Raw genomic sequence first — 25,144 nt, forward strand, 5'->3', positions numbered from 1 at the left:
TTTTCTGTGCGCTGTCTGATACCCGCTTCTGCAGTGCTTTTTGAGCAATATCAAGCAGTGCATGTGGCTATAGCTCAAAGAAAATAAAACAGGAAGTAAACATGGTACTGAAGCAGTGTGGGGGAAAAAATGAGCATTTGCTCCTAAACCATGCATAGTGCTTTCCTTTTCCACACAAATTGTCCTGGGGTTTTGCAGCACCTGGTATGGTGCCTTGTCTATAACAAATGCTGGTACATGTTTATTGAAGGAATGGAGGAAAAAAGTTGAAAAAAACGCCTCATCATTTTTCCATTGAAAACTAGCATTAAATGTTCCCTTAAACCTGCAATTTCTGTCGTTTTAGGTGCATTAGGATCTCCTGGGAGGCTTGTTAAATGCAGAGTCTCTAGCTCCATCCCTGGAGAATCTCCAGTTTTCACGGGTTCCCAAGGTGATTGTGATACAGGTGGTCTAGGAACCACTCTGGGATCTTCCTTATGTTTCTTAAATATAGTTTCCCTTCTCTTTTGACTGTCACTCTTTTCTCATTCTCAGAAGGTATTTCCTGGGTATGTGGATCATTCATCAAGAATTTTATGAGTAATTATTGTGTGCAGAATCTTGTTCTAAGTTTTCTCAGACAAACGTGTCCCTCTTTTGGCCACCAGAGCAAGTAATAGAAACATTTGTATTTACAATACCATTGCAAAAAGAACCCTAATTTATTGTCCCACAAAAGTTGGTTTACAAGTCGTTCATCTCCCAAGAAGTACACAGGCAATAAAGCAAGTGGAATCAGCATTTTTTATGCCTGGCATAAATTGTTATTTGTTTTGGGTGAGTGGCCATTTACCAGGCTGTTTTACAATTTGAAGCATCTTACTTACTCTCTTAAACTGCCTTACAGAAATCCATTCATTAAGCCACTAAATGTCCTTACAGGATGAGAGAGAGAAAGTGGTACTTAGAGAGTAAGTGGTACTTAGTTTGTCAGATGGGCAAACTGAGCTTTAAACAAGTTAACTATTCTAAGGTTTGGGGGAGGGGGTTAATACTCCTTGCTTTTTCTTTAGAGAATATATGACTTATTTTCTCCTTACCAGTCCCTTAAGTCCTAGTAGCCAATTCTTCACTATTTTATTATTTCTCTTCTTTCTACCTAAAAAACCAAAAGCTCCGAGGTGGTTTATAATATTTAGATGCATATAAAAACGATGATCAAAAATTTAAAAGACAGATCCAAAACCAATTACAAGAAGCTAAGTAGAGATCCCTGGCATGTAACTCATTGCAATTAAACATTATATTTTCCTTGAAGCTTTTGAGAAGCCAAGACAGAAAGGTAAGTATACAAGAGCATGTCATTCTCATTTTTTAATAAAGGAAGGATACACATTTGACAGGAGAATTTTTTTCCTGTCCCTGAATTTTAGAAGAAATTAACATAGTGGACAATGTCTGACTATAGTTTATAGAAGATATAGAAACATTCTTTATATATACATTTCCTATATCAATCCTATAAAAAGACTATGGACATAATATTTAATTGTAACTCAATGAAAGCATTACCATATATGGGAGTAATGATCATATTAAACAATAACCATTTACTGAGCATTTGTGTATACCTGGTACTTCATGTGAACTATCTCATTGAGTCCTCAAAATGGCCTCTTGAAAGAGGTTTTAGCAAATGCATTTTATTTTTTTAAGTTTTTTCTTTTTCTTTCTTTTTTTTTAAATTGGAGTGTAGTTGATTAACAATGATGTACTTAGTTCCCCAACTAGGCCCTTGGCAGTGAAAGCATGGAATCCTAACCACTGGACCGCCAGGGAATTCCCAGCAAATGCATTTTACAGACAAGGAAGTCTAGGCACAAAGACATTAGCTATCAGGCCCAGGTTCCCATAGATGAAGTGGCAGATTATGGATTATCACTTGTTCTAATGACTTCAAGTTCAGTGCTCTTTCCACTACAGTCAGGAAATCTAATATGCTACAGGAATAGAGTTTAAAGAGCCTAGAGCAGTGGTTCTCACCTGGGAGTGATTTGGCAAAGTCTGGAGACATTTTTGGTTATAACTTCTGGGAGGGGCACTACTGGCATCTAGTGGGTAGAGGCCAGGGATGCTGCTAAATATCCTACAATGCACAGGACACACACACACCCCAACCCACAACAAAGAATTATGCAGCCCAAAATATCAATGGTGCCAAGGTTGAGAACCTTGCTCTAAGGGATGGTTAATTGCATTGTCCTTATTCTACACCCCTCACCATCGTATGTCTCAAGCAAGTTTTAGCAACTGCTGAAATGCAGTCAATTCAGGGTTGAATTCTGTGGTTTAAGGTAACAATTTTGCATTGTGGATTAAAGAAATTTTCACATGCTTCAGATAGCAGAAATGCAGGTCAAAAAATTATTTGTTATAAAAATATAGGAACCAGTAATACCATCCAGGCAGGTTTCCTTTCTCCTGAGGTGCAGGGGTGCATGTGGGCAGGACCAGATTTTTTTCTAAAAAACAAACTTTGAATCTGTTCATGCTGTGTGATTAGTATTTACAGGAAGCCTCCAAATCTGTGCCATAAAACTAGAGGTGGTGACACATTTTAAAGCATGTGTTTCCATTTGGTCTTAATGACCATAAAAGACTCATAAGATGATTGATTTTTGAATAGAACTGCATCCTGGTGGGTCCATAGGGCTGAGTAGCTGCATGACATAATTTGGAGGAGCTGAGTGAGTTGGCCTATTGAGTGATTTTAGTTTTAATACAGTTGATGCTCAGTTATTCTTTCTGAAAATAATTAGCAAACAGGTCAATGCTTCACCCCCTTCCTCCCTTCATTTTCTGACAATTATGGCTTTCCAGTTACTGCTCTTTTGATCTTTTCCTTTTCATATTCAGGGCAGCAAGCATTCTACATCTAGGTTGGTCATATGTTAAAAATCTGCTGTGATTTCTTTTTGACCAAGTGTGGAGATTGACAATGCAGCCATTGTGTCCATGGCATAGCTCTTCATCGTATGTACTGAATGTTCTTATCAAAGCTTCAGAGAGCCAGGCCTGTGGAGGTTCAAGGTTGAGCAGATCAAGCGAGTTTGCAGTGTCATCTCCACAGGGCTCCCTTTTCAGAGGTAGAGTAGGTCTGTTGAGACTTGTCCTAATTCACAAGCGTGTCACTCTCCCTTGTTGAGACAACAACACATTTTCTTGAGTATGCCTTTGCAGCTTCCTCACTGACTAGGGAATGGATTCCCCATTCACTAGGTATTTCAGATGCATAATTTATGGTCCATGGTGGAGCACAGCTGCAGATTCTGTCAGGACACACAAACTGTTAGAAATAGCAGATGGGGCCTCTATGGAAGTACCTAATGTATTGTTCTCTATTTCGTGAGAAATGGTGTGGGAATTTTGGGTAGTATGCTTAGTGCATTGAATGGTGGATTGATTTAATAGGTGCAAGAAAAATTTACACACAAAGTCTTGAGCTGCAAGTTGCCATGTTCTTAGCATAGCTACACTCACAGTTTCCTTAGAGTTCACTCTCTGGTTCTCACTTTTGTCTGCTTTCCATGCACGAAGGCTCTCTTCTTCTCAGCTCCTACCTCTTCTCATTTTCTTTGACTCTGTCCCTCAACCTTTCTCAGTTAAAACTGACCTGAGTTCTCTGATCCTGATAACCCTTTCTATTTGAATTGCATTACCTCAATTTCTTCCACTTTCATTTTCGCAGTTGGTTAGTAGATATCTTTGGAGAGGTAGTATACATAGTGTTTAAGGGTCCAGGCTCTGCAGCTAGACTGCCTGGGTTTGGTCTTAGATCTGCTACATTTTAACCAGCTATGTGACCTTGGACAAGTTATTTAACTTCCATGTGCCTCTCTTTTCTTCACCTGTAAATGTGAATATTAATAGCATCTGTCTCTTATAGAGTTGTGATTATTAAAATAGTTAACTCATGTCAAGCACTTAGAACAGTGCCTCATGCACAGTAATCCCTCAGTAAACATTAGCTGTTATTATTTTAATTTGATTATATAAAAAGAGAAAAAAACCTTCTGAAATGATGATATTTTTTGCAGGTGGTTGTTTCAGAGTTGTAGCTTCTTCCGCCTCGCCTGTAGTGATGCAATGAAGATAAGTGAATGAAAGTATTAGCTGCATCAGCATCCAGTAGTGGAAACCTCTCTACAATGTTAAGTTCCGTGATCTTTAAACAGAAATTTCTCTTCCTCCTGCCCTGTTGGACAATCCAGTTGCTGTTGGCCTCACCACAGAGCTGACATCATCCTGACTCTGAAAGAGTTTTAAAAATCAGATCTATCACAGTTATAAATTATCATTCTTTCTTTAACCCAGCAGCTCCACCTTCAAGGACTTAGAGGGCAACAGCCTGAAGGATAGCGGCCATGAGGAGAGTGACCAGACTGACAGTGAGCATGATGTCCAGCGAAGCCTGTATTGTGACACTGCTGTCAATGATGTGCTGAACACCAGTGTGACCTCCATGGGATCCCAGATGCCTGACCATGGTAAGGGCTGATCGGCTGTAAGTTGCAACCATAGATTCCAAAGAACCCAGGATGTTTGGAGGCTCACTGCATTACTTTACTGTAATGAGTGTATTTTCCTACAGGGTTTTGAGATGTCCTGACACCTGTCCAGACTCTTCTTCACCCTCCATGAGTGGATCCCATATGATCATATAACGTTCAGGCATTTAAAAAACCAACTACCTATACATATTGCATACATACTCATCAATCATAACTGCACTGCACACATAGGAAATTAGCAGATGCCTTCTCACTAGGAATAAATGCCTCTTTTTGCTTTAGTACATGAATTGGACTGATCAGTTGAGTTGCAGAGAACACAGCACTTATGACACCAAAGGGGTGAGTTTTATTTCCATATCAAGTTGGTTAACTTTACCCAGAAAGAGACTCTGTTCTCTGACCACAGATTGCATACTCTTTACTGAGGAGAGAGTACAAAACTTCCCATTTTGTCTATGGGGCTGTGATGCCAAATCCCTCTAGCTACCATGCAAATGCATGCCATTGTTCATAGGAGAGACCAGGGTAGGAAAACATGGCTGACTTAGTGTAACATTCTGTGCATGTCAAAAATGCCTCAAAGCACATGTCAGGAGCGGCATCCTCATGTATGAAGAAGAGTCTATTTTTGGGAACTCAGCCACATATGCTTTAGCAAGAGGAGCCAAGCATAAACCAGGGTATAGAAACATTAGCAGAGTTCAGCTAAGGCAGAATGTTCAGATGGACTTGGGAACAAATGTCATTTTCAGTGTTTTACTGATGCAAACATACTAGGCAAACAGCCTGTCTTTTTCAATTAAGGACTATGAATTCAGCTTGGTGTTTAGGCTCAGTGAAGGTTCAGAATGCTTGACTATGTCTTGAGAGAAGCTAGACGCAAGCTCAGCTGGAAGCCCCACTGCTAAAAGACTTAAAGATGAGAAAACAAAATATGGTGATTATGTGCTGGTCTTCAGCTGTTTCATTTCACTGTAAACATCATTAAATGCTTTTGTTTTGGTCTTGTAAATGAATCCAAAGGAAAAAAATATGTAAGATCCACAAAATAAAATGTTTTCCATGGAGAAGAAGTTAGTCACTGTAGATTCTATTAAATTGTTTAGTCCATCCCCTCCCCAGCAGATCCAAGTGTCAAAGTCTATAATATATATGTCACTCCCGATTGTGCACTGCTGCCTTCTCTCATTGGTGAGTGGTGCCATCCGCAGAGATAATATACTTTCTGGGTAATCTTACTAAGACTAAAGATGAAAAAATTAAACATTTATATAACTGAAACAGAGGCTATTTGATTCCCAGAGGATTAGCAGCGTGTCACAGGATACAGACTGATATGTATCATTTACTAGTCTTGTGTCTCAAAGAAATGCTTTTTCATTTGTATCAGAAAGGGTTTTAGTTAGATGCTCTCTAAAATGAAATGAGTCCAGGAAAAGAAATAGTCATAATTGATTCTCACTTTGTGCCTGGCTAGAACAACATCTGTTTTAGTTTTTTGTCACATGTCTCCAGGAAAATAGTACCAGTGGACTGCAGCTAATTTTTCTGGGAGAGTGTTTCTTACAAAAGGGATGTATTGTGTACAGATACTGTAGATTTGTAATAATGAGATTTCTAAAGCAAATGTGTGGCATTATCCCAAGACTCTCCTATATTTAAGATGGGGATTACACACACACAGACACACACACACACACACACACACACAGTTTTTTGCTCTTCTGTTTTGGCAACACTTTTACATTTTGTTTGTCAATATTCGATTCTTATCTATGTATCTTCATTTTTTCCATTATTCTAGCAGTGGCTAAACCTTGAACCAACCCTCGGGTTTGTTCTTTTCAATTTGGTTGAGTCATTAAAGTTTAGTTACAAAGGGAATTCAGGCCTTGTTTATATCTCTGGCTCTACCTTATGATATCCCAGTACTACTGAGCTTTCCATAATGGTACTTAATTGTATCCCCAATCAACTCTAGGCTAGCCACATAGGTGGTGTCACCAGTTTACTTGGGTTGAATATTGCTACCTCAAACAATAGCAATGATTCAAAAATTAACATTTTCTAGCATTTTCTCAAACTTGGATTCATATAATAAATGTTTTTCATTTTATCCTAAGGCACAGTGGTTGAAAGACAATCACTGACTGATTGCATTTTGATTGCCCCAACCAAACACATCTGTGAGCTGGGTCAGGGTGGAGATATGATGGAATGGCAGGAATCTCTTCTTTCTGGATTATTATCAATCCTGGTATCACTCTTGACAAGCCTAAAACCAGGTCAGTGGGTTGATGAACTGGCTGAGCTGAATTTCCTGGTTGCCAGGTGACTGAATTACATTTATCATCTGCAGTGCCTTTGAAATAATATGTCTCAGCTTGTCCCCCATACTGTAGCTCTTGTCATGGCTTCCCAGAAAAGAAGGTGATGGAACATTCTTTATCCTGTACTTCTACTGGCATATGGCACTTTTTTGCAATGCTATCTCTCTATAGCTCTCGGAGTGCCTTGAGAACAAGTAAGTGTTATCACTCAGCAGATTTTACCACCTGATCTGGTTCCTGATGTGATTTGGTGCTAAGCTGGGGAGTCGCACTCAAATCTTTTAACCATTGTTTTCCCTCCCTGAATTTGAGTTATTTGGTAAAATTACCACCTTCTGGCAGGGACAAAAATTTCTCCCTATGCAATTTCTGCAGACAATCTCTAAGAAGAATAGCCAAAAAGTAGGGTGGTCAGAGATGCCAGAGGCTCATGGGTTTGTTGCACAATTGGGGGTTTCACTGGGCTTGAATCTCTTCCTGTCAGGGTTATTTTTGGATTGAATAGTGCTGGGTTAAGAGGCTTTTGTCTTCTTGCTTCTTTGCATGCCCATTTGTGATGATTTGGATATCCCATTATGCATACTCAAATGTGTAGTCCTGATATGAAATTAGAGTTTATAGGTTCATGTCTTAGAACCGTACATACTAGTCCCAAGCCCAACTAATTTGTTTCAAATCACACTCAATCTCTTACCTTAAGATTTTAATTATTGATTATAAATTCATCAGCTGAAAAGATGACTCTAATTGCTGTAATATGCACCTAATTTGGAGTTCACTACAACACTGAATTGGTTTCCCCTCCCATGCTAATTGATACCAAATGGAAGCAACATACAGAAATTTGTGATGACATCTAGCTGATTTTGACATCTAAAATCACCAAAATGCAATATAATGATTGCTTTATTTCTGGGAGTGTAGGTTCTTCTGTATGTTCCTAAACTTGTTTATTTGCTAGTTTCATTGCCTGAATATCATTTAACATGTTTGTTGTGTAAAACGTGGATTTGAAGAACTTGATCTGTGTCTAATGTAACCACTGTTGCAAATTAGCCATGAAAATGTTCTGTAGACTGCGTACTATGCATATTCTATTTTCAGCCACAGGTGTATTAAGACGTTTACACTTTCAACACTCTATCAACAATGTGTAATGTAATTTCCTCTAGGCTTTTAATGAAATTATGATTCAGTGACTAAACATCCTTTCCTTATCCTCTTACCTATCCCCTGACTCACCTCTCACCTCACTAAATTTCCAAACACTCATTTCAATTAATCTCTTAGCAAAATAGGGAGTTCTCAATGGAGAATATTTTGTGACATTGCAAAGCAGTGTGCTGCTGGGCTCCAGAAACGGTAGCATGAACCAGATGTTCATAGAGTAATTGAAAATTCCATTTTATCAGAATAGCATTTGCTGTCAAAAAGTTTTATCTTTACTTCAACAAAGAGGTTGATTAGCTCCCCCTGGACCTGAATTAGCATCTTTCAGGCTAGATATACTGTTTTACAATTCATGTTGTTATTTCTCCCCTGGTTTTGCTCATATAGAATCTTTTAAAGGTGTCTTTAGCCTCTTGAAAATATACCAGGTAAAATGTTTAATTACTTGAACACAGTAATGTATATGTATACAGTGTTTCTATATATATATGACTTGCAGGTTTTTTTCATCTTGCATTAGGTATACAGCATTCTAACCAGACAGGAACAATCCATGCATAGATATATATTATTCATTCATTCAGCAATATTTTGGAGTTCCCACTATATGTCTGGCTCTGGGAATGTGTCAACTACTTCTGTTATTGACTGTGAAAGTTATCTTTTTAGCTATGCTTATCCGGGTTTTACTGGGGTGACCAAGGTCAGCTCGATGAAATGAATAATTCTTTCTGATTTTAGAAATCATCATAAGAATAGAGCCTGGGACTAATAAAAACCTTATTAATATTGTGCCAATAAATCAAAAGAAACAATAAAAGAAGACTTACACTCAAGATCTTATTTTTAGTAAGAGTATCACGAAAGGTTCTTGATGTTCTAATTTGAACAGTGTCACAATGTTAAACATTTTCTTTTTAAATCCATCTATTCTGAGATTGAACTTCCTGCTTACTTTTAGTTACTGTCATTGTAAGATGGTTGGTTTAATCTCTGACATGCCCACTTACCTTGCTGGTTAAGAGGTACTCAGTGATACTCAATACCCAGTCTCCCTTTCATTCTGACATACAGGACCTTTATCCATTCTCAGTCTCAGCAATGGCTGGGTAGGTGGGAAGAGAAGTGGCAGGTGGATGCTTTTGTTTATTTCAACTACATTGCTGCACCAGATAATTGAACTCCTTCCAAAGCATTATTTACATTTTATTGGCAAGGTAGCCGCTAGAATAAAATGTTGTCGTTAACTAATGGAAACATCCATACTCTTAGCAGTTGTTTACTAGCATTATTTTGGCCTGGGCCTTTTGGTCAGAGAATTCTTTTAGGACAGCTCTGTTCATCTGCTTTGAAATAAAAGCACTATTCCTTTTCTTAATATAATAATGTTTTCCTGATCCACTTGGAACTTTTAGTTGTCTCATAGTCATTGTCGATTTTAAAATTTATTATTATTAATAATTACCTGTAGTATGGGATTCATTACTCATCACGAGAGTAAATGCCAAGTGCTTTCTTTACTGGCTGGCACTAAGAATTTCTATATTTCTGAGCACTGGGAAAGCATTGGAGGATGGAGGCTATTTAAAGGGAGCACACTGAACAATTAGCAGTTTCATTCTCTAGGAGTTTATGATCCAATAGCACAAATGGTCCAGTATGGAATAGACTGCATAGGATCAGTGAAGAAATTAATTAAGATTATTTGAGCTGGAAAGCAAAGTGCATTTCAAAAGACAGTTTGGTGTAATGGGATCCCTTTGGAGGAAGAGTGGAAGCCAGGCTCAGACATAGTATGCAAGATAAAATTATGCTCTATGTGATTTGCTAGGTGAATTTTTTCCCAATTGCTTCATGATGAAGCAAGTTCTGTAGGCCATGATAAGTAGGGACATTGCCAATAGGACAACAGATGAGAAGCAAATCAAGTTGTTGTATAGGGCTAGATCATATGGTTGATTCACATACTCAAAAAGTCCACTGAAATATCAAGATCATTATTTTCTTTGGGTCTCTCAATCTATTTAACATTATTTCTGTCCTATCATAAGATGGTTAAGGACCATAAATAAAATCCATCAGGATGGGAAAACATAAATCTGAACTTTCTGTTTAAATACTTATGAAGTATTTTTTCTGTCATCTTCCCTTTAACCCTTTTATTATGAAATAAATATGAAGAATTGAGTCATAATTTAAAAAGCAATTTCAAGAATACCAAAATCATGTATTATTCCTTTATTGCACTGTAGGCAAAATACTTGTGAGATGGCTTTCCTTTCTTACTGTAGATGCTTTTTGTCATCCAGGATCAGGTCTTTGCCCCAGGTATTTTTGGTCTCTGTCTTCACCAGGTGGCTCATTGCCTGTTTGTTCATTTTGGGCCAAGGAAAGCTAATTTGACACATCCACTTTTGAAATGTGGCTTGACAAGAAAGTATTTTCAATTTCTATTCCTACCCCAAGGCTTACCCCCCAATAAAACTTCAACCATGGAAAAATCACCAGGCACCAAATTGGAGAAGGTTTGAACTGGCTTTTAGAGCCATCAGAAAAGTTACTTTTTAGAGGCTTACACACAGCTTAAAGTGGGTAGACAAAACAGATGCTTTTGCAATTGGGCAGAATGGAACCGCCTCCCTGCCAACTAGTTATTCTGCCATGCAGAGAGAATACAAAGAAGTTCCCCACGGCTTCTCATAAAGAGATTATCAGTGAGATACCAGTCTCTAGAGTTGTTTTGGAGCAAATCCTTTGGGACTAGACATTTGTGTGCAAGTGACAAAGTCAGAAGGGTGTTGTGGGATTTTAGGTTTTATGGTGAACACTGGACTTCACCCCAAAACGTGCACCCCGAAGATCTACTCTTGTAGTTAGAGGAATAGGTGAGATGGTAGGTAGCAGAGGTGATTTGAAAGGCAGTGAATTCAGAAGGGGCCAAAGGAGTGTGTCATACAATGAACTCTGGATGAATTCATTCAAAGTTTTGTCTCATTGAGGTGGCCTCATGAGAGACACTTTGTCTTTTGTGGGTTCCTTGTTATCAGAAATAACAATTCTACTCCATTATTCTTCACAACGGTGTAGACAACAAACTTATAAACTGTTAAATCTGAAATAATAGATGACACCATCTTATTGTTAGTTCTTTTAAATCTTTAATATCCATTTTCATGGCAAATGAGACTCTTTATGTTCCTTTCTTAGTTGAACGGGGAGATTTTCAGTTTGGAAGAAGTTAAAACCTTAAAAACACATTCATCTCCCCCTACCCCAGTTAGCTAAGCCTTAGATTCTTTCTAATTTGTGGTTTCGTAACTAGACTCTAAGTCATGCAGGAGTGCAACTGTAATCTACTTTAAAATAAAAGCATAACCTATTATACCGCTTCCCTTTGAATAGATATCTGTAAACAAACACTACTATAATCACCTGGAGAAACTTGGTAACCTTAGTTGATTACAGCAAGGCAGCTTCCCAGCCATGAGTTTGCATATTCAAATCCAGTGTCAGAGATACATTTTTCCAATGTGTGGCCGCTTTCCCCACTTCTAAGCTCATATAGTCTCTCCTTTCTGTCCTTAGGTTGCATAATAATAGATGTTTGACCACTTGCTTTCTTCCCTCCTCTTTCACCCTGTGGAGTTTCCAACCTGTGTGAACAATAGAATCTTTCCTTTTTAATAAGTGTAAAAGGGGGAAAAGAGGAATGGTAGAGGTTCCAAGATACTCAGACTGGTCAAACTGTTCTAAGACATCACCACCTGCTGTTTTTAATCATTAATGAGGCTGTCAGTTGCTCTAATCTGGGAGGTGAACAAAAAGAATGGTTTTGATTTTAATTTAATTTAAAAATCAGCTTATTGGAAAGAAAAATACCTCCAGCTTGTAAGAGTCAGGTTGCCCACTGTTGATAAACTAAAGTAAGTCAGATGCAGAAGCTGAACCATGATTCATATGCAAATGTGAACTATTTTAAATTTGGGGAACTATTATTATTATCATCACTAGCTAGAAAATTTAGTCCGTTTAATTCAAGGACCCATTTTATTGCAGACATGCTTCATGTAAATATCTGTTCCATTTTTTTTTTTCTGGAAGAAAAACTGATGCACCAAGAATTTGAAAACTTTATTCACATCAGAACACAAATCAATGGCAAAGTCCAGAGTGAAACCCAAAGTGCAAATTCTTTTGCTTGACTCACTGCCCATCAAACTGTACATTTTAGAAGTTGAGTGATTATCTGTGAGTACTCTATTAAGTTTGGGTTTTCTTACACTGGATGATTTTGCTTAGCGGCAAAATGAGAATTCAGAAATATGGTGTCGATGCACAAATTGGATATTAAAGACCTGGAGCCAGACCTTTGTTTGTGCCAACTGTCAACTTAGAAGGTTTCATTATGCCTCTCAGAGCTTCACCAAACACTTTCAGATTTATGATTGACGTCAACTGAAGTTGAAGGCAAAGAAAACCTGCCTTATTTGACTGCAGAAAATGTTACCTTACTGTTGGGCCCTAGTTAGCGGTAGGGTAGGTGTATCGAATCACACTAGCTTTCTGCTAACACAGCAAGTGAGCACTTCCTGAATTCAGCTGATAATCAATCTAGGCAGCTAATGAGTTTGCAAACAGACTGAGCTGCTGGAGCTGGCACCAGGAAACCACCATTCCAAACTAACCATCTTTTATTAACCTTTTGGTGTTTCCTTTGTGACGCTCATTAGAGACTCATAAAACTATCTGCTTTGTATCTTTGGTTTAAAATCCAGTTTTCAAAGAAACACAGTCTACTTTAAGGCTTCCATTAGTATGGTGCCCCTCATGGAGGAAAATGACTGACTTGCCATTTAAGTAAGGTTTGCTTAATTAATCTCTAATGTTCCAGCAATTAAAATGCCAGAAAAAGTTGCTTCTGTAGTTGGTATAATTTATAATGCTCTCTGGATTCCGGTGGTATTGAAGTGGGTGGCAGATGTTTCTACCAACATTATAGGTTGATGGTCTGAAGGTACCCATTCCCAGGCTGTAACCCTGTCTGCCAGACTCCCTGTCTGCCTTCTGCGTTGAGCTAAGTTCCTCTTGATTGCCTAAGGGCGTTAGAGGTGTGTTTTGCTTATTTTCTGCAGGATGATGAGCCAAGGAATGAGAACTGTACTGTTGGGAGGGGGGAAGTCTTCTATATTTAAAGAGCTGTTTAAGTAAAAATGATAGGTTATCAACTGGGCCTACCCAACATTCAAACGATTACATTTGCATGATGAAGATGAAGGAGCAGCATTCCTTTCTGCTATTGTCCCCCATCCCACTCCCTCGTTGATAGTTTCCACACCCAGAAATAAGTGTCACTGAGGAAAGAGCATTGTGAGATAAGTGTTCAAAACCTGTTGGACTCATGTCTTCATCCTGTGCTTTTGTTTATCCATCTACAGCACCTTTAACTGCCTCATTTCTCTCTCATTGTCGTAAAGAAAAATTATCTAAAATGAACAACTTACATGATCCTAGGGGACAGAACCTTTAGATGAGGAATTGGCTGTCTATTAAATAAGTGAGATTTGCAAAGTTAGACATTGTTTTATTTAATTTAGAAAAGTGGTACTTTTTCCAGAAGCCTAATGTTAATTATGTAGGATCCTTAGAGATTAAAATACCTATACCAGAAACGCAGACACAGAATCTAATATTCTACCTGCAGCATTACTTAGAGCCCCCTTTGGTATCTTAATTTTCCACTTAACATAGAATGTTTGAAGTCCTGAAAAGTCCCCAAAATCATCGTGAAAGGGAGTTCATGTTATTTCATTTATCTATTACAGCAACCCTGAGAGGGAGACAAGTGTAGAATTTTAAAAAGCTAACAGAGGAGTGACAGCCATTTAAAATGAGACTCAAAATCAGAATCTTAGCTGATTAAGAAAGGTAGACAAGGTTAGAATGAAGAGTTGAGATAAATGAAATAAGATACAAATATCTGTGGTTGAAAGTAAGGTTGGTAGGGACAGGAGAGGCATAATCCAGACAGACTATCTAGCTAATCCTCATAGGTAAACCGGAGAATTCTAACTGTCATTAGAGTTTTCCAGACAGACAGTGTCCCATCAATTCAGGCTCCAACTAATATAAGCAAGTCCAGCTTCTACCCTGTTCCATTCTCTTCAAGATCGACACCACTAGTCTGCCTGTAAATCTGAAGGCAAGCATAGCATCATAGTGACTACAGATTTTGGAATAAGACAGATCTAAGTTCCATGCTTATCTTTGCTTCTTAATAGCTATTAACCTTACTCAAATTACTTATTTTTTGGAAACCTCAATATTCTCATCTATGAAATAGGAGTAAACATAGAAATTACTTATCAGGATGGTTGTGAGATGATCCAGGTAAAGCACTTAGTGTTACTTCCTGGCACATAGTAAGTGCTCAAAAATAAAAAGTGCTATTATTACTACAGAGATTCAGTCAGTGAAATATCTGCTTTCCATGATTTCAGGGACACCACTGTCCAGAGCCTCTCATCTGCTTGCTGCTATCTATGATACCTTTAACAGAGGGTCAGGCATTTCATTTTACAATTATAGCTCAAATTTCAAGCAGCCCATGGGAAGAGGGAATGCATTTATTCAAATTCACACTAAGTTGTAAATGACCGCTATTAGATTGTTTCTAAGTTTGGAATTTGGTGTGTGTGTGTGGGTGGTTTCTAGAATATTGAAGACTGAGTCTCAACAGGTGGGGGGAAGCACAGAAAAGGAGTGCCAAAGATGACAGCCTCATGAGCTCACCCACAGCTATCAATGTCCAAATGAATGCTGGATAATTATTTGATTTACTCGCTGTGAAATATCTGAATGCTGAAAAGCTGCCTTCACTATCACGTCATGTTTCTGAATTAGCCCAGACTTTGGTTTGAGAAATTAAAGGATGTCCACTAAAGGTTCTTATCGATGCTGAAAACTTGGCCTCTGTGCACAGGTGCCAAATAGAATCTTCGAGACAGAATTTTGGGTGAAGTAGAAAAGAATAGCTTTGTTGCTTTGCCAGGCAAAGGAGGACACAGCAGGCTCATGCCTCAAAAACTGTGTGTCCCAACCTGGGAGGATTTGGTGAGGAGATTTATAGCAATGGTTCAACAGTGGGGTTGCTGATGAGGATCAGGGTGCATGCAGGGCCTGCACTCCTTTAATCTGGTTTCAGGTGGTCTCCTGATGAGTTTCTCTAGATTATTCAAACTGTGATCTTCTCTGGAATGAAGAATGCTAAAATCTTCCATTTGTTGAGGGTTTTAGTTCTTTACAGAGCTCAAAGATATTGTTATGTGTATCCTTGAGGCAGAACCAGGACCCTGCCATAAGGCTGCACTATTGTTTCTTGGCTGCTCCTCCTTTGCCTCTGCATCCCCTCCCTTCCCTGATTAGCAACTGTTCGAATCTGCCCTTTGAAACTCAGGGAAGGTCATGGAGGCTGGATTCTATTCCCTACAAACAAGAAATGGGGGACATGGAAAGGCTTCTGTGCCCAGGAGCCCCACAGTGTCCTGCTTGGTTTCACTGTGGAATTTGAAAGAGAGGTCCATGTTAATCTATGTTACAAAATGCACATATTCTTGAACACCTGTGGTGAGGCAAGCAAAGTACTAGTTCTTTTCTGTTGGCATTGACTCTGCTTTGCTTTCCCTCTGCAAAAATGTGCATGTTCCAACCCCCAGGGGCTTTATCCTTCCCTGTTCTCCTTCTCTTGCCTCACTGCTCTTAAATGGCTAATGGGCCATCATTTTGATTCTTTTTTGTTTGTTTGTTTGTTTGTTTCTACCTCATGCCCAGACTTTCATTAAAAAATAAATGAGGAGATACATTTTTCATTTCTAGTTCTCCTCTAGAAGTCACCCTGCAAAGGATCATTTCTATTCTTTTTTTCTGCCAATGGACTGAAAAATGCCCAGCTCCTACCTGAAAGGTCATATCTCCTTGTCATATGAATGAGCTCACAGCAGGCCCATGGGGACAATGTCATCTGAGCAATGATGGGAATTTATGTGCCTTTGGATTTCTGCCTCTTTTTTGTAATGAAAAAAATGAATTTGTTAATGATAGAAAAAAACTCAGCCGAAGCCCCTTATAAAATCCTCTCTATATAAATGCCAGGAGAGAGCCACTCAAATACACAGTTGATAAATGAATTTTCTTTTTCTTTTTCCTCATGCCTTGCTTAGAGCTGTTTGTCTTATATTAAGGTAAGTCAGGTAGCTCATCTTCACTGGTTATAGTGTGTTGAATTTAGCTGGCAGGCTGTGGTTTTGTGTCATAAAATGCCTTGGCTTATAAGGGACCTTATGTTTGTGTTTGCCAATAAATGGAGATGGAGAAAGCAAGAAAGACAGAAAGAATGAGAGAGGGAGAGAGTGAGAACACATACAGAGACTAGTGTGGAATTAGGGATATGCAAAAAAGACTTATAACACAGGAACACGCACTGTGTTTAAAAAAGGCAGATTCTGAAAAAGAAAACCAACTTCCCTAGCTTGAACATAACATTCTATGATCACTGTAACTGGAAGGGCATAATTTTTGCCTTTCTAAAAATCCAAATCCACATGATATTGTGAAATGCTAAAAAGATCATTATAGCCCTAAAATGATTTAATACCATGTTGCCCAGGGGAAAGAGAATTATAGTTTTCACTCTATTATTTATTCATCACAGAGCCCTGGGTAAGTCACTAACCTCTCAAAATCTTAATTCATATATTTATAGAGAGGCTGATGAGCAATGTTGCAATAATGTTGCTAGGATCAATAACCAAAGTGCTATTTATATGTGTATAATACTTTTTCTTGGTACAATGTAATTGTGATCAGCTATTTTTTTTTCTCTGCCTGTCTCCTGCTTGACCTTTTGACCTGAGCACTTTACTATCAGCACAATCTAGTTTAGCAGATAAACACTGACCTGAGAGTCAGGGGATTTTGGTTCTCATTATATTCCACAAATTCATAGCTGTGCAACTGTATGCAAGTTACTTGTCCTGTCCAGTCTTTGGGTTTCTCATCTGTAGAACAGAGGCTATTGGTAGTACCTACCTTATAGGGTGATTGTAAGGATTAAATGAGATAATGCATGTAAAAAACTTAGATAAGTACCTTTCTTATAGTAGACACACAAAGAATCATGGTGGTAAGATGAAGCTAATGAAATCATTCACCTTCTTGGCTTACTTCCCCTCTTCACTTATCCATATCTCTTTCTTACTTTAAAATCCTCTTGGGCAAAATTTAAGTCCTGTAAGAAGCCATTCTTGACTGATCTCTCCTTTACTTGGTACCTCTTCAACAACTATACACACAGTTTATATCACATTAATTTGCATTTTACCTATTTTTTTAAAATGTAAAATGAGGGGGTTGGTAATTGTTAGGACCTTTCAACTTCCAAGCTCTTTTTATTCTGCATTTTGGGTTCTGGGAACAATCTTTTTAGATTCCTGAGCACACAGCCATTTGCCAGTGGATCTGTAATGAGTGCCATACTCAAGTTAACAGACAGTATGGGGTGCTTGCTTTGAGGGGTAATTGCTCTTTCATCTTAATTTTCTCCCTTTGGCGTTCCTTTCTTGGAAACTGCTCAATGGCAATGTCATGAAGCATGGGGTGAAAATCAAACTGAAGTAACAGGCCACTTGTCTATTTTAGGAAAAATTACAGTTAAAAAGTAAGGACCAGTGAAGTTCTACCAAGGGAGGGGCTTTTCACCCTAGTATTAGAGGCCAAATAAGTCTAAGGACACAATGAACTTAGAATGTCTGTGCATTCCTCTTTTCCTAAGCAAGTTGGCTATACCTAGTTGATAACTGTCTTCATTTTCCTTAAACAATGTTTAAGACTCCTCCTCCTTGGCTACTATGTCACACCTCTCACAGTCAATCTGTTCTTCTTAAAATCTAATACTCTAAGCCAAATCTGGTGTCCTTTCTTCTATGGGGTCAGTTGTAAACTGCTCACTTTACAGTAGCCTTTCCCTCCCCCTCCTCCTCTTCCCTCCCCCACCTTTTTCCTTTGATGTTTCTTATTTAGTTATTTCTCCAACCCTCCCCCTTTTAAACTCAGCCTAATTCCATCCTATTTTCTTCTAGGGACAGCTTCTCTTTCAGCATTACATTTTTATGAAAAACAGAGATATTTTCAATGACATCAAGTAAGAATTTTTTTGGTTGTAGTGGTTCAGTGTTCCTTTATGGGAGATTTTTATGGCTTCTTTGCATTTAGTAGAGTTGCCTTCTTTATTACTTTTCTCCTCCTCCCACACAGCTCATAGCATACTCCTATGACTAGAGAAGACCCTTAGTGAACAAATGTTGATTAGTTCATTGCTCTGAACACTACCAAACAACAGATGCCAGCCACCAATGTTTGATCCCCAGGGCAGTTCTCATCCACCCCTTTCTACAGACGCCGGAGGTGAATGATTTACTCTAAGACAGTGCAAGGATCAGAAGAGTTTGTGTTTCCTGGATTTGTTATGTGACTCCAGGGCATTGTTCTGTTTTTCCATTTGAAATCTCAAAGGCTATTGGGATGGCAGGAGATTTTCATTCCTGTTATTAAAGGGCTACCTCCTCCAGTTTAGAAGATATGTTGCTTAGGGAAATTGCAGCAGAATATGGCAGTGAAGCCAGAAAGATCAGGGAGTCAGAAGCATTACTATGAGATGGGAGGAAAGAAATGTGCCTAACTAGCCCAGGGAGCATGTTTTATAGTACCTGGGTGTGTCTACAGTATATCTATATAGATATTGGCCTTTCACTTTCTATATAGATATTGGCCTTTGTTTCTTACATTTTACTCTTTGAGTTGGTCTGCTGTGTAATCTGTTTCACTGGCAATTCCATTGACCACAACACTTCAATTGAATCACAGCTTGAGTCTTCTTGAAGTTTCCTTCCCTCTAACCTTGATGATTTCTTGCTCATGTTGGGGCTTGAAAAAATGCCTGATGAAATTCAAATCTTTAGCTTCTGTTCCCCTCATCATTTCCTCTGATCTGGGCTATTTTGGGTCAAATGTTTTCATTAAGATAAATGTCCTAAGTTTTATCATATGGTTTCATTCTTTTTCACTTATTGGACTGCAAGCTTGCTGAGATCCAGTCATTCTAGATTGGCTTGTTCTTTGTGGTACTGTATGGGCATTTTGGTGATAGTCATTTCTCAAAGATGACCTAAAAAATATTTTCCACATTGTTAAAACACCCTGTGATCATTCTTCACTAGAGTCTGTCATACAGAGTGAAGTAAGTCAGAAAGAGAAAAAGAAATACCATATGCTAATACATATATATGGAATCTAAAAAAAAAAGGTTCTACTGAACCTAGGGGCAGGACAGGAATAAAGATGCAGACATAGAGAATGGACTTGAGGACTTCCCGGTATTTATTAAGGTGTTTTCTATTTTTTTTTTTCTTTTTATTGTGGTTTTTGTTGTTTTGGGAAAAGCCCTGATTCAGGCATCTGAATTCAAGTCCTGGATCTGTTACTAACTCCATTTATGATCTTAAGCGACTTACTTCCTCATTTTGGGCCCCAGTTTCCTCATCTGTAAATGAAGAGTCTGGACTGGAATGATTTGTAGGGCTCATTATTGCTGATACTTTATGACTCTTTAATTTTCATTTAGTATGAAAGGATTATTGGGGAAGTAGAAGGCATGTTGGCTGAATTTTCCTTTGTATTTCTAAAGACCAAGCCAGGATGGGAAATATGACTCAGTCATGGGACTTTGGGTTGTAAAAATCCTTCCATCGTGGCAAGTGAAATTAGGGTGAAACATTGGTGAAGATAGCTTGTATTAAACATTCTGAGTTTCTTCCTTGTCTTTGACTTTTGCTTGCATGTGTTTAGCTTAATTATGCTTTCAAGTGCGTGCATTTTTGTGAAAATGGTCCTCCTTTCCTTTTACACCCGATTCATGTTCTCATCTTCCTTCTCCCTTACTGAATCATCGATTTCTGAATAGTTTGAAATTTTCAACTTAATTAGGTCTTTCCCCTAACTGAAGAACACAGCTGTTCCCTCTCTGATGCTTTGGCAGCTGCTTCTGCCTTTCCCCAAATGGAATGATTAGCTCTTTCTTTCAATTTCTTAGCTGTTCATTAGTTCAGGACTACTAGCCCAACTCCTGGTGATGGAACTCCCAAATCTGATGACCAGAGTTGTTCCCTCTGGTGCCTTTCAATCTTTGGGGGTCTTAATTCACATGAAATGGGGAATTTAGGAAAGATCCTAAATATACTTTGTCCCTGAATTAAATGGCTCTCATTTGTCCATTTCACAGATTCTCCACTTCAATTCCTAAGAAACCTTCTTGCCCATTGTTTTTTTTTGTTTGTTTTACTTTTATGTACACCTGTATTTTAGAAAGAAATTGCTGTTTTTCCATAGGTGCTTTGATGTTATCTGCCCCTCTGGCCTTTAATTTTATGATTACTCACTTCCACTGTTAACTGTTGGGAATTGCACTTATCATAGCTTGCCCTTACATCTAAGATATCAAGTCAGCTTCTCCACTCCACTCCATCTTCCCTCTCATATTATGTTCCCTGTTAATCAACTGAAAGCATTTTGTATTGTCGGTTTAGTACTGTCGTTCCAAATGTGTGTGGTGCAGCCTGTTTTTGCTTTCCCGCCCCAAGTGCCTCATTCAATTTAATTCCTCATACTTAGCATATTAGGCATCTTGTCAATATTTCCTTTCTGAGGTCTGTTTTTTAAATTTGAATGCATTCTGCATGTGTGGTTTTTTTTTTCCCCCCTTAAGTGATGAGCTCTACTGCAGCAGAGAGTCAGAATTAGCTCTGTGCCTAGGAGGAAAAATAACACAGAGGAAAAGAGCATTGCTCATATTCTCAGAAGGAGTATGCGAGGGCGAGCCCTTGGCAAAATTGTGTCTATCATGCCACTATATCTGTCTTCTCCTTCCCCTCCATTTGGGAACACTGGCATCTAATGCTCCCCTTGGGTTTTCTTAGTTTCTGTCACCACTCAGGGCCCTGCATTCTCAGGCTTTGTTTCCTACTTCCCACATATAAACTTATCTGTTTCACGTTCCATTTCCCCAAGGTCCTAATTATTCCAAGGGATCTGCTAAATTCATTGGTCTCTCTTTCCAAATAGCATTTGATATCTTAATATGATGGTAACACAAGGGAATAATTAATGGTGGCATTTGGGCCACCAAGGCAGCCTGATGAGGGTGATCTCTTTAACATGGGCTCTTTCCCAGCATCCCTTCCTTTATATCCCACCAGTAGTTGGCTACGTGTTCTAAGGATAAGGCCAGCTTGGACTCCATCTATCCCAAAGAGTTAGAGCTTCTTGACCTAAACATGTATGGAGTTCTTCCTTTGTGCCAGGTACTCTTTAGCTTGGTTTACATGCATTTTTACTTTTAACCATCCCAACAACTCCAAGAGGTCAGTGGAGTTACTCTTATTTTACAGATAGAAGAAAAAAAACTAAGGCACAGAGAATAATTTTAAGTAATTTCCCGATAGGGCTATTAAGTGGTAGACCTGGGACTTGAACCAGGCAGTCTTGCTCCAGAGCCTACAGTCTACACTCTATGCTACACTGCCTCTGGGAGAGAGGGATGGTGCCTTTTTCAAATGCACACTTCACTGAGAGAAGCTGGCTTCAGGTGTGCTGCAGGGTGGTAAGCTTCCCTTTGGCAAGGAGCAGATTAAGTCTTGAGTTGCTCCAGTAGATCTGACTTACATACACCTCATTCTATCTGGAGAGAAGCTTGCCTTTGGACACAGTGCTGCATCAGCATGGTTTGTCTTTGCTTTTCTGTACCCCCAAAATTAGCAATGCTAAAATTTTTCTTCACCAGTCCCTATGACTTTAGGTCCTCAGCAGGAATGGTTGTCAAATGCCTAGGACCAAACTTACATTCTATCTGTTCTCTACTTTTGGAGCTGATGGAGCTGTGTAGAGGGTTTTCCTTGGTGTTGGCCAGCAGGAACATGACAAACTCAGGGTGGGGGCTCTGTGAAGGGGAGAGCAGACTCACCCATACTCTCAAGGGCCAGAATGGCTAGAAACTGTGCCTCACTAAGGTAGTGCCAGTCTCTCCACTAGAAGTAGTTTTTCACTGTAGTCACACAGTGAATTGTTTTCTGATGTGACTGGTTGTGTTTCCTGTTATTACTGCTTTTCCTACTGGACTGAACTTGTATTGGCTGCTGCTTACTTACTAGCAGACATAAAGCCTCACACCTGTGGGATGCTGCAGGAAGGGGAGTTTTCTTTCCTGGTAGCCGTTACCCCAGTGCTGGGAATTTAATACATGCATTTATTCTTCTTTGGATAAACAGGATTAAATCTAGAATGAAGCAGGGAGCAGTTTTAAGCAGTCTGCATTTTGCATGATTTTCAGGGTCTGCACAGTTCCAGCTGTGTAAACATGATTGAAGAACTTAGGTATTATCTAATAGAGGAGGATTGCAATTTGGGAGAGGCCCACCATGGCTGGGCTGGAGCCAGACATTCTTCTACCCACTCTAGTCCACACACTGTGAGGTTGGCTTGCTCAGCTCCTAGAGTCAGAAGTGAAGATGGGGCAGCTGGTGTTAATTATATTGTCTTATAGCTTCTTATCAGTAGGGGATAAAAACTAGGCAAAGGTTAGGAAAATCTAAAGACACATCCTCAAATATGTTCCAGTTATGGTGCTAGGAAACAAAGAAATGGAAGATGTTGGCCAAAATAAGGAACCCTCAAAGATTAAATATGACAGTGAAAAGAAAATGTCTAGTGAAATTGTAGCTGCATTTATATTCAGTTTGATTCTCTCCATGTTCACTGGAAGCAAAGGCAGAAGAATATTGCCTTTGGAAAGGACTGATTTGTTCTGATATCTGAACTCAGTTTTATTCCTGAGATTTGTTTAAATAATGACTAGCTCAATAATGCTAAAGACTTTTAATATATGATCACTATTATTGTGAAAGGAACTGTGGTTTCCCCACAGCAAATACAAATATTATGGATTATCCAACTTTTCCATTCCCACCCTCCACCCACAATTATGTACAAAGTTAGCTCTGCTCAGTTCAATAGAGTCTGGGACCTAGTAATTGTTCTATCCCTCTAAAGAGGCACATGGGCATGCATATACCTGAGCCCCAAGGTATGGGCTTTCTGAAGAGATGCCAGGTTTCCATGCCTTGGATTTTCCAGGTTATTCTTGGAGCAGGGTCAATGATAGTTAACACAAGGCAGTTGGCTTTCCTCTGGATATGAATGTCAAGATATGGTCCCGATCAAGGAAGAAAATAAAGCACTACCCTTTAAATGCACTGGGATGCTGCTGCATTTAGGGATAACTCAGTTAGGTTCACTCCTGATACAACTAGCTATTGAAAAACTGTTTTCCTGAGCAGCTCACTTTGAAGTAGTGTCTCTGAGATGGAATATTCTTTTATAGGATGGGAAGCCTCTGGTTTGAGAAGAAAAGATAATTTGATAGAGCACTGAGTTTGAATCATATGGGTAGTGTTCAAGAATAGAAAGGGAAGAAAAATTCAATAAATTAACATTTGATGCAATATTAGGATGTTAGGGAAATAAGAGACCCACTAGAGAGTTCTAGGCTATAACGTATACACATGCATTCCTTTGTTCACTAGCTGTGGGAGCCTGAAGAGGCAGAAACAGGCCTCCAGACTAGCATCAGGGCATATGAGAACCCCTACATCTTCCATAATATTTAACCAGGGATGGGAGGGGTAATCCTGTCAATACTGTGCATGTGGTGCCCTTGGAACTCGAGACTGGGATGCCTATTAGTGTTATGTTGAATGCTGTAATTGTAGCATAGGCAGAGCATCCCTTAAAACTTAGCTCCTGAATACTTGTCTGAATCATTATGTATGAGAATTATGGGTGCCATAATAGCACTGGAATTCCTGAAGCTAAAAAGGAAACACATTTGGCTTGTACTTCATCTACAGTCACTTACACTTAAGCTATTGATAGTTGATTGGGATCTGTAGACTGCTGGGCTTGGGCCTTGGGACTTCTAAGCATATTTGATGGGTGGAACAGACAGGGAGACTGTAGATTTTGGCAAGCTGTAGTTCCCCTTAGTTAGGCTGACTATATCTAACACTAGAGATTCCAATTCACCAAGATGAAGCTTACCACTTCTCTAGGCCTTGGCCGATGGCCCAATGATACTAACGTGAAGGACAGGAGAGGGCCAGTGTTAAATTAGACTGCGTTTCCAGTGAGCAAATAGTTGAGTGGTTTACTGAATACCCTTCTGATTTTTTTTGGCAGACATAAAATTCACGGCAACTTTTTTAGAATTTGAGGGAATTGTCTTAAAATTTTGTTTTACAATAAATGTTAACCATTCACTCTCCTAATGGGGAAATGTGGGCTCTTTTATAGGGTGTGCAGACTATGTAGTTGTACAGATAATATTCCTCTCCTCAAGTTTTTCTTGTAAGGGGTTCTGGTAACATATCTGGCTAAGGAATTTCCAGACACAGCTGTTTCTAATACTCGGAGGTGCCCCCACAGAACCATCAGGCTTACTCTGAAGGTTCCTTGGTGGGAAGTGGGAAATGTCCCAGGGAACAGGCCTTTTTCATATTGGTGGATTTTCTGTCAGAGATTTGGCCACTGCTGTTATTTCTGATTGCCTCCCTGTAGCTTCCCTGGAGGTGTGAGTTTCTAGGCAGATGTGATGAGGAAAGGCTACAAAGCTAAAGGAAGAGAAATGAAGTCTGAGCAGAATGGTAAGACAAGAGGATATTTTGGGCAGGGCAGAGATGTGTTGAATACTATGGAATGGAGACAAAGGAAATGAGATGAGAAAAGAGGAATGAGAATTAATTCATGAGAGCACTTATTATTTATAGGTGGAAATAAAAGGTCCATTGAACTCCAGGGGAACCTTCCTTTATGCAATGCCTGTGAATATGTTAGAAACTTTGTGAAGGCAATTCCATCTTAAATGTAATGGGGGAACCGACAACCTACCTTGGAATATTATATCTGGTGCATAATAAATCTACTCTTTCC

At 39.0% G+C, this 25,144-nt stretch overlaps 1 protein-coding gene across 3 annotated transcripts in view; it reads left to right on the forward strand.

The window, feature by feature from the left end:
- Positions 1-25,144, forward strand: part of PCDH19 (protocadherin 19) — a 107,530-nt gene that overhangs the window by 61,275 nt on the left and 21,111 nt on the right. For 2 of the 3 annotated variants that reach the window (XM_007467968.1, XM_007467967.1), the window contains one exon: positions 4,357-4,529. In XM_007467968.1, the coding sequence (XP_007468030.1) occupies positions 4,357-4,529 (173 nt within the window). The remainder of the gene's footprint in view (positions 1-4,356; positions 4,530-25,144) is intronic. The other variant, XM_007467969.1, reaches the window with a different exon arrangement.

Source organism: Lipotes vexillifer, unplaced genomic scaffold (genome assembly GCF_000442215.2).
Source record: "Lipotes vexillifer unplaced genomic scaffold, Lipotes_vexillifer_v1.1 scaffold152, whole genome shotgun sequence".
NCBI lineage: Eukaryota > Metazoa > Chordata > Mammalia > Artiodactyla > Lipotidae > Lipotes > Lipotes vexillifer.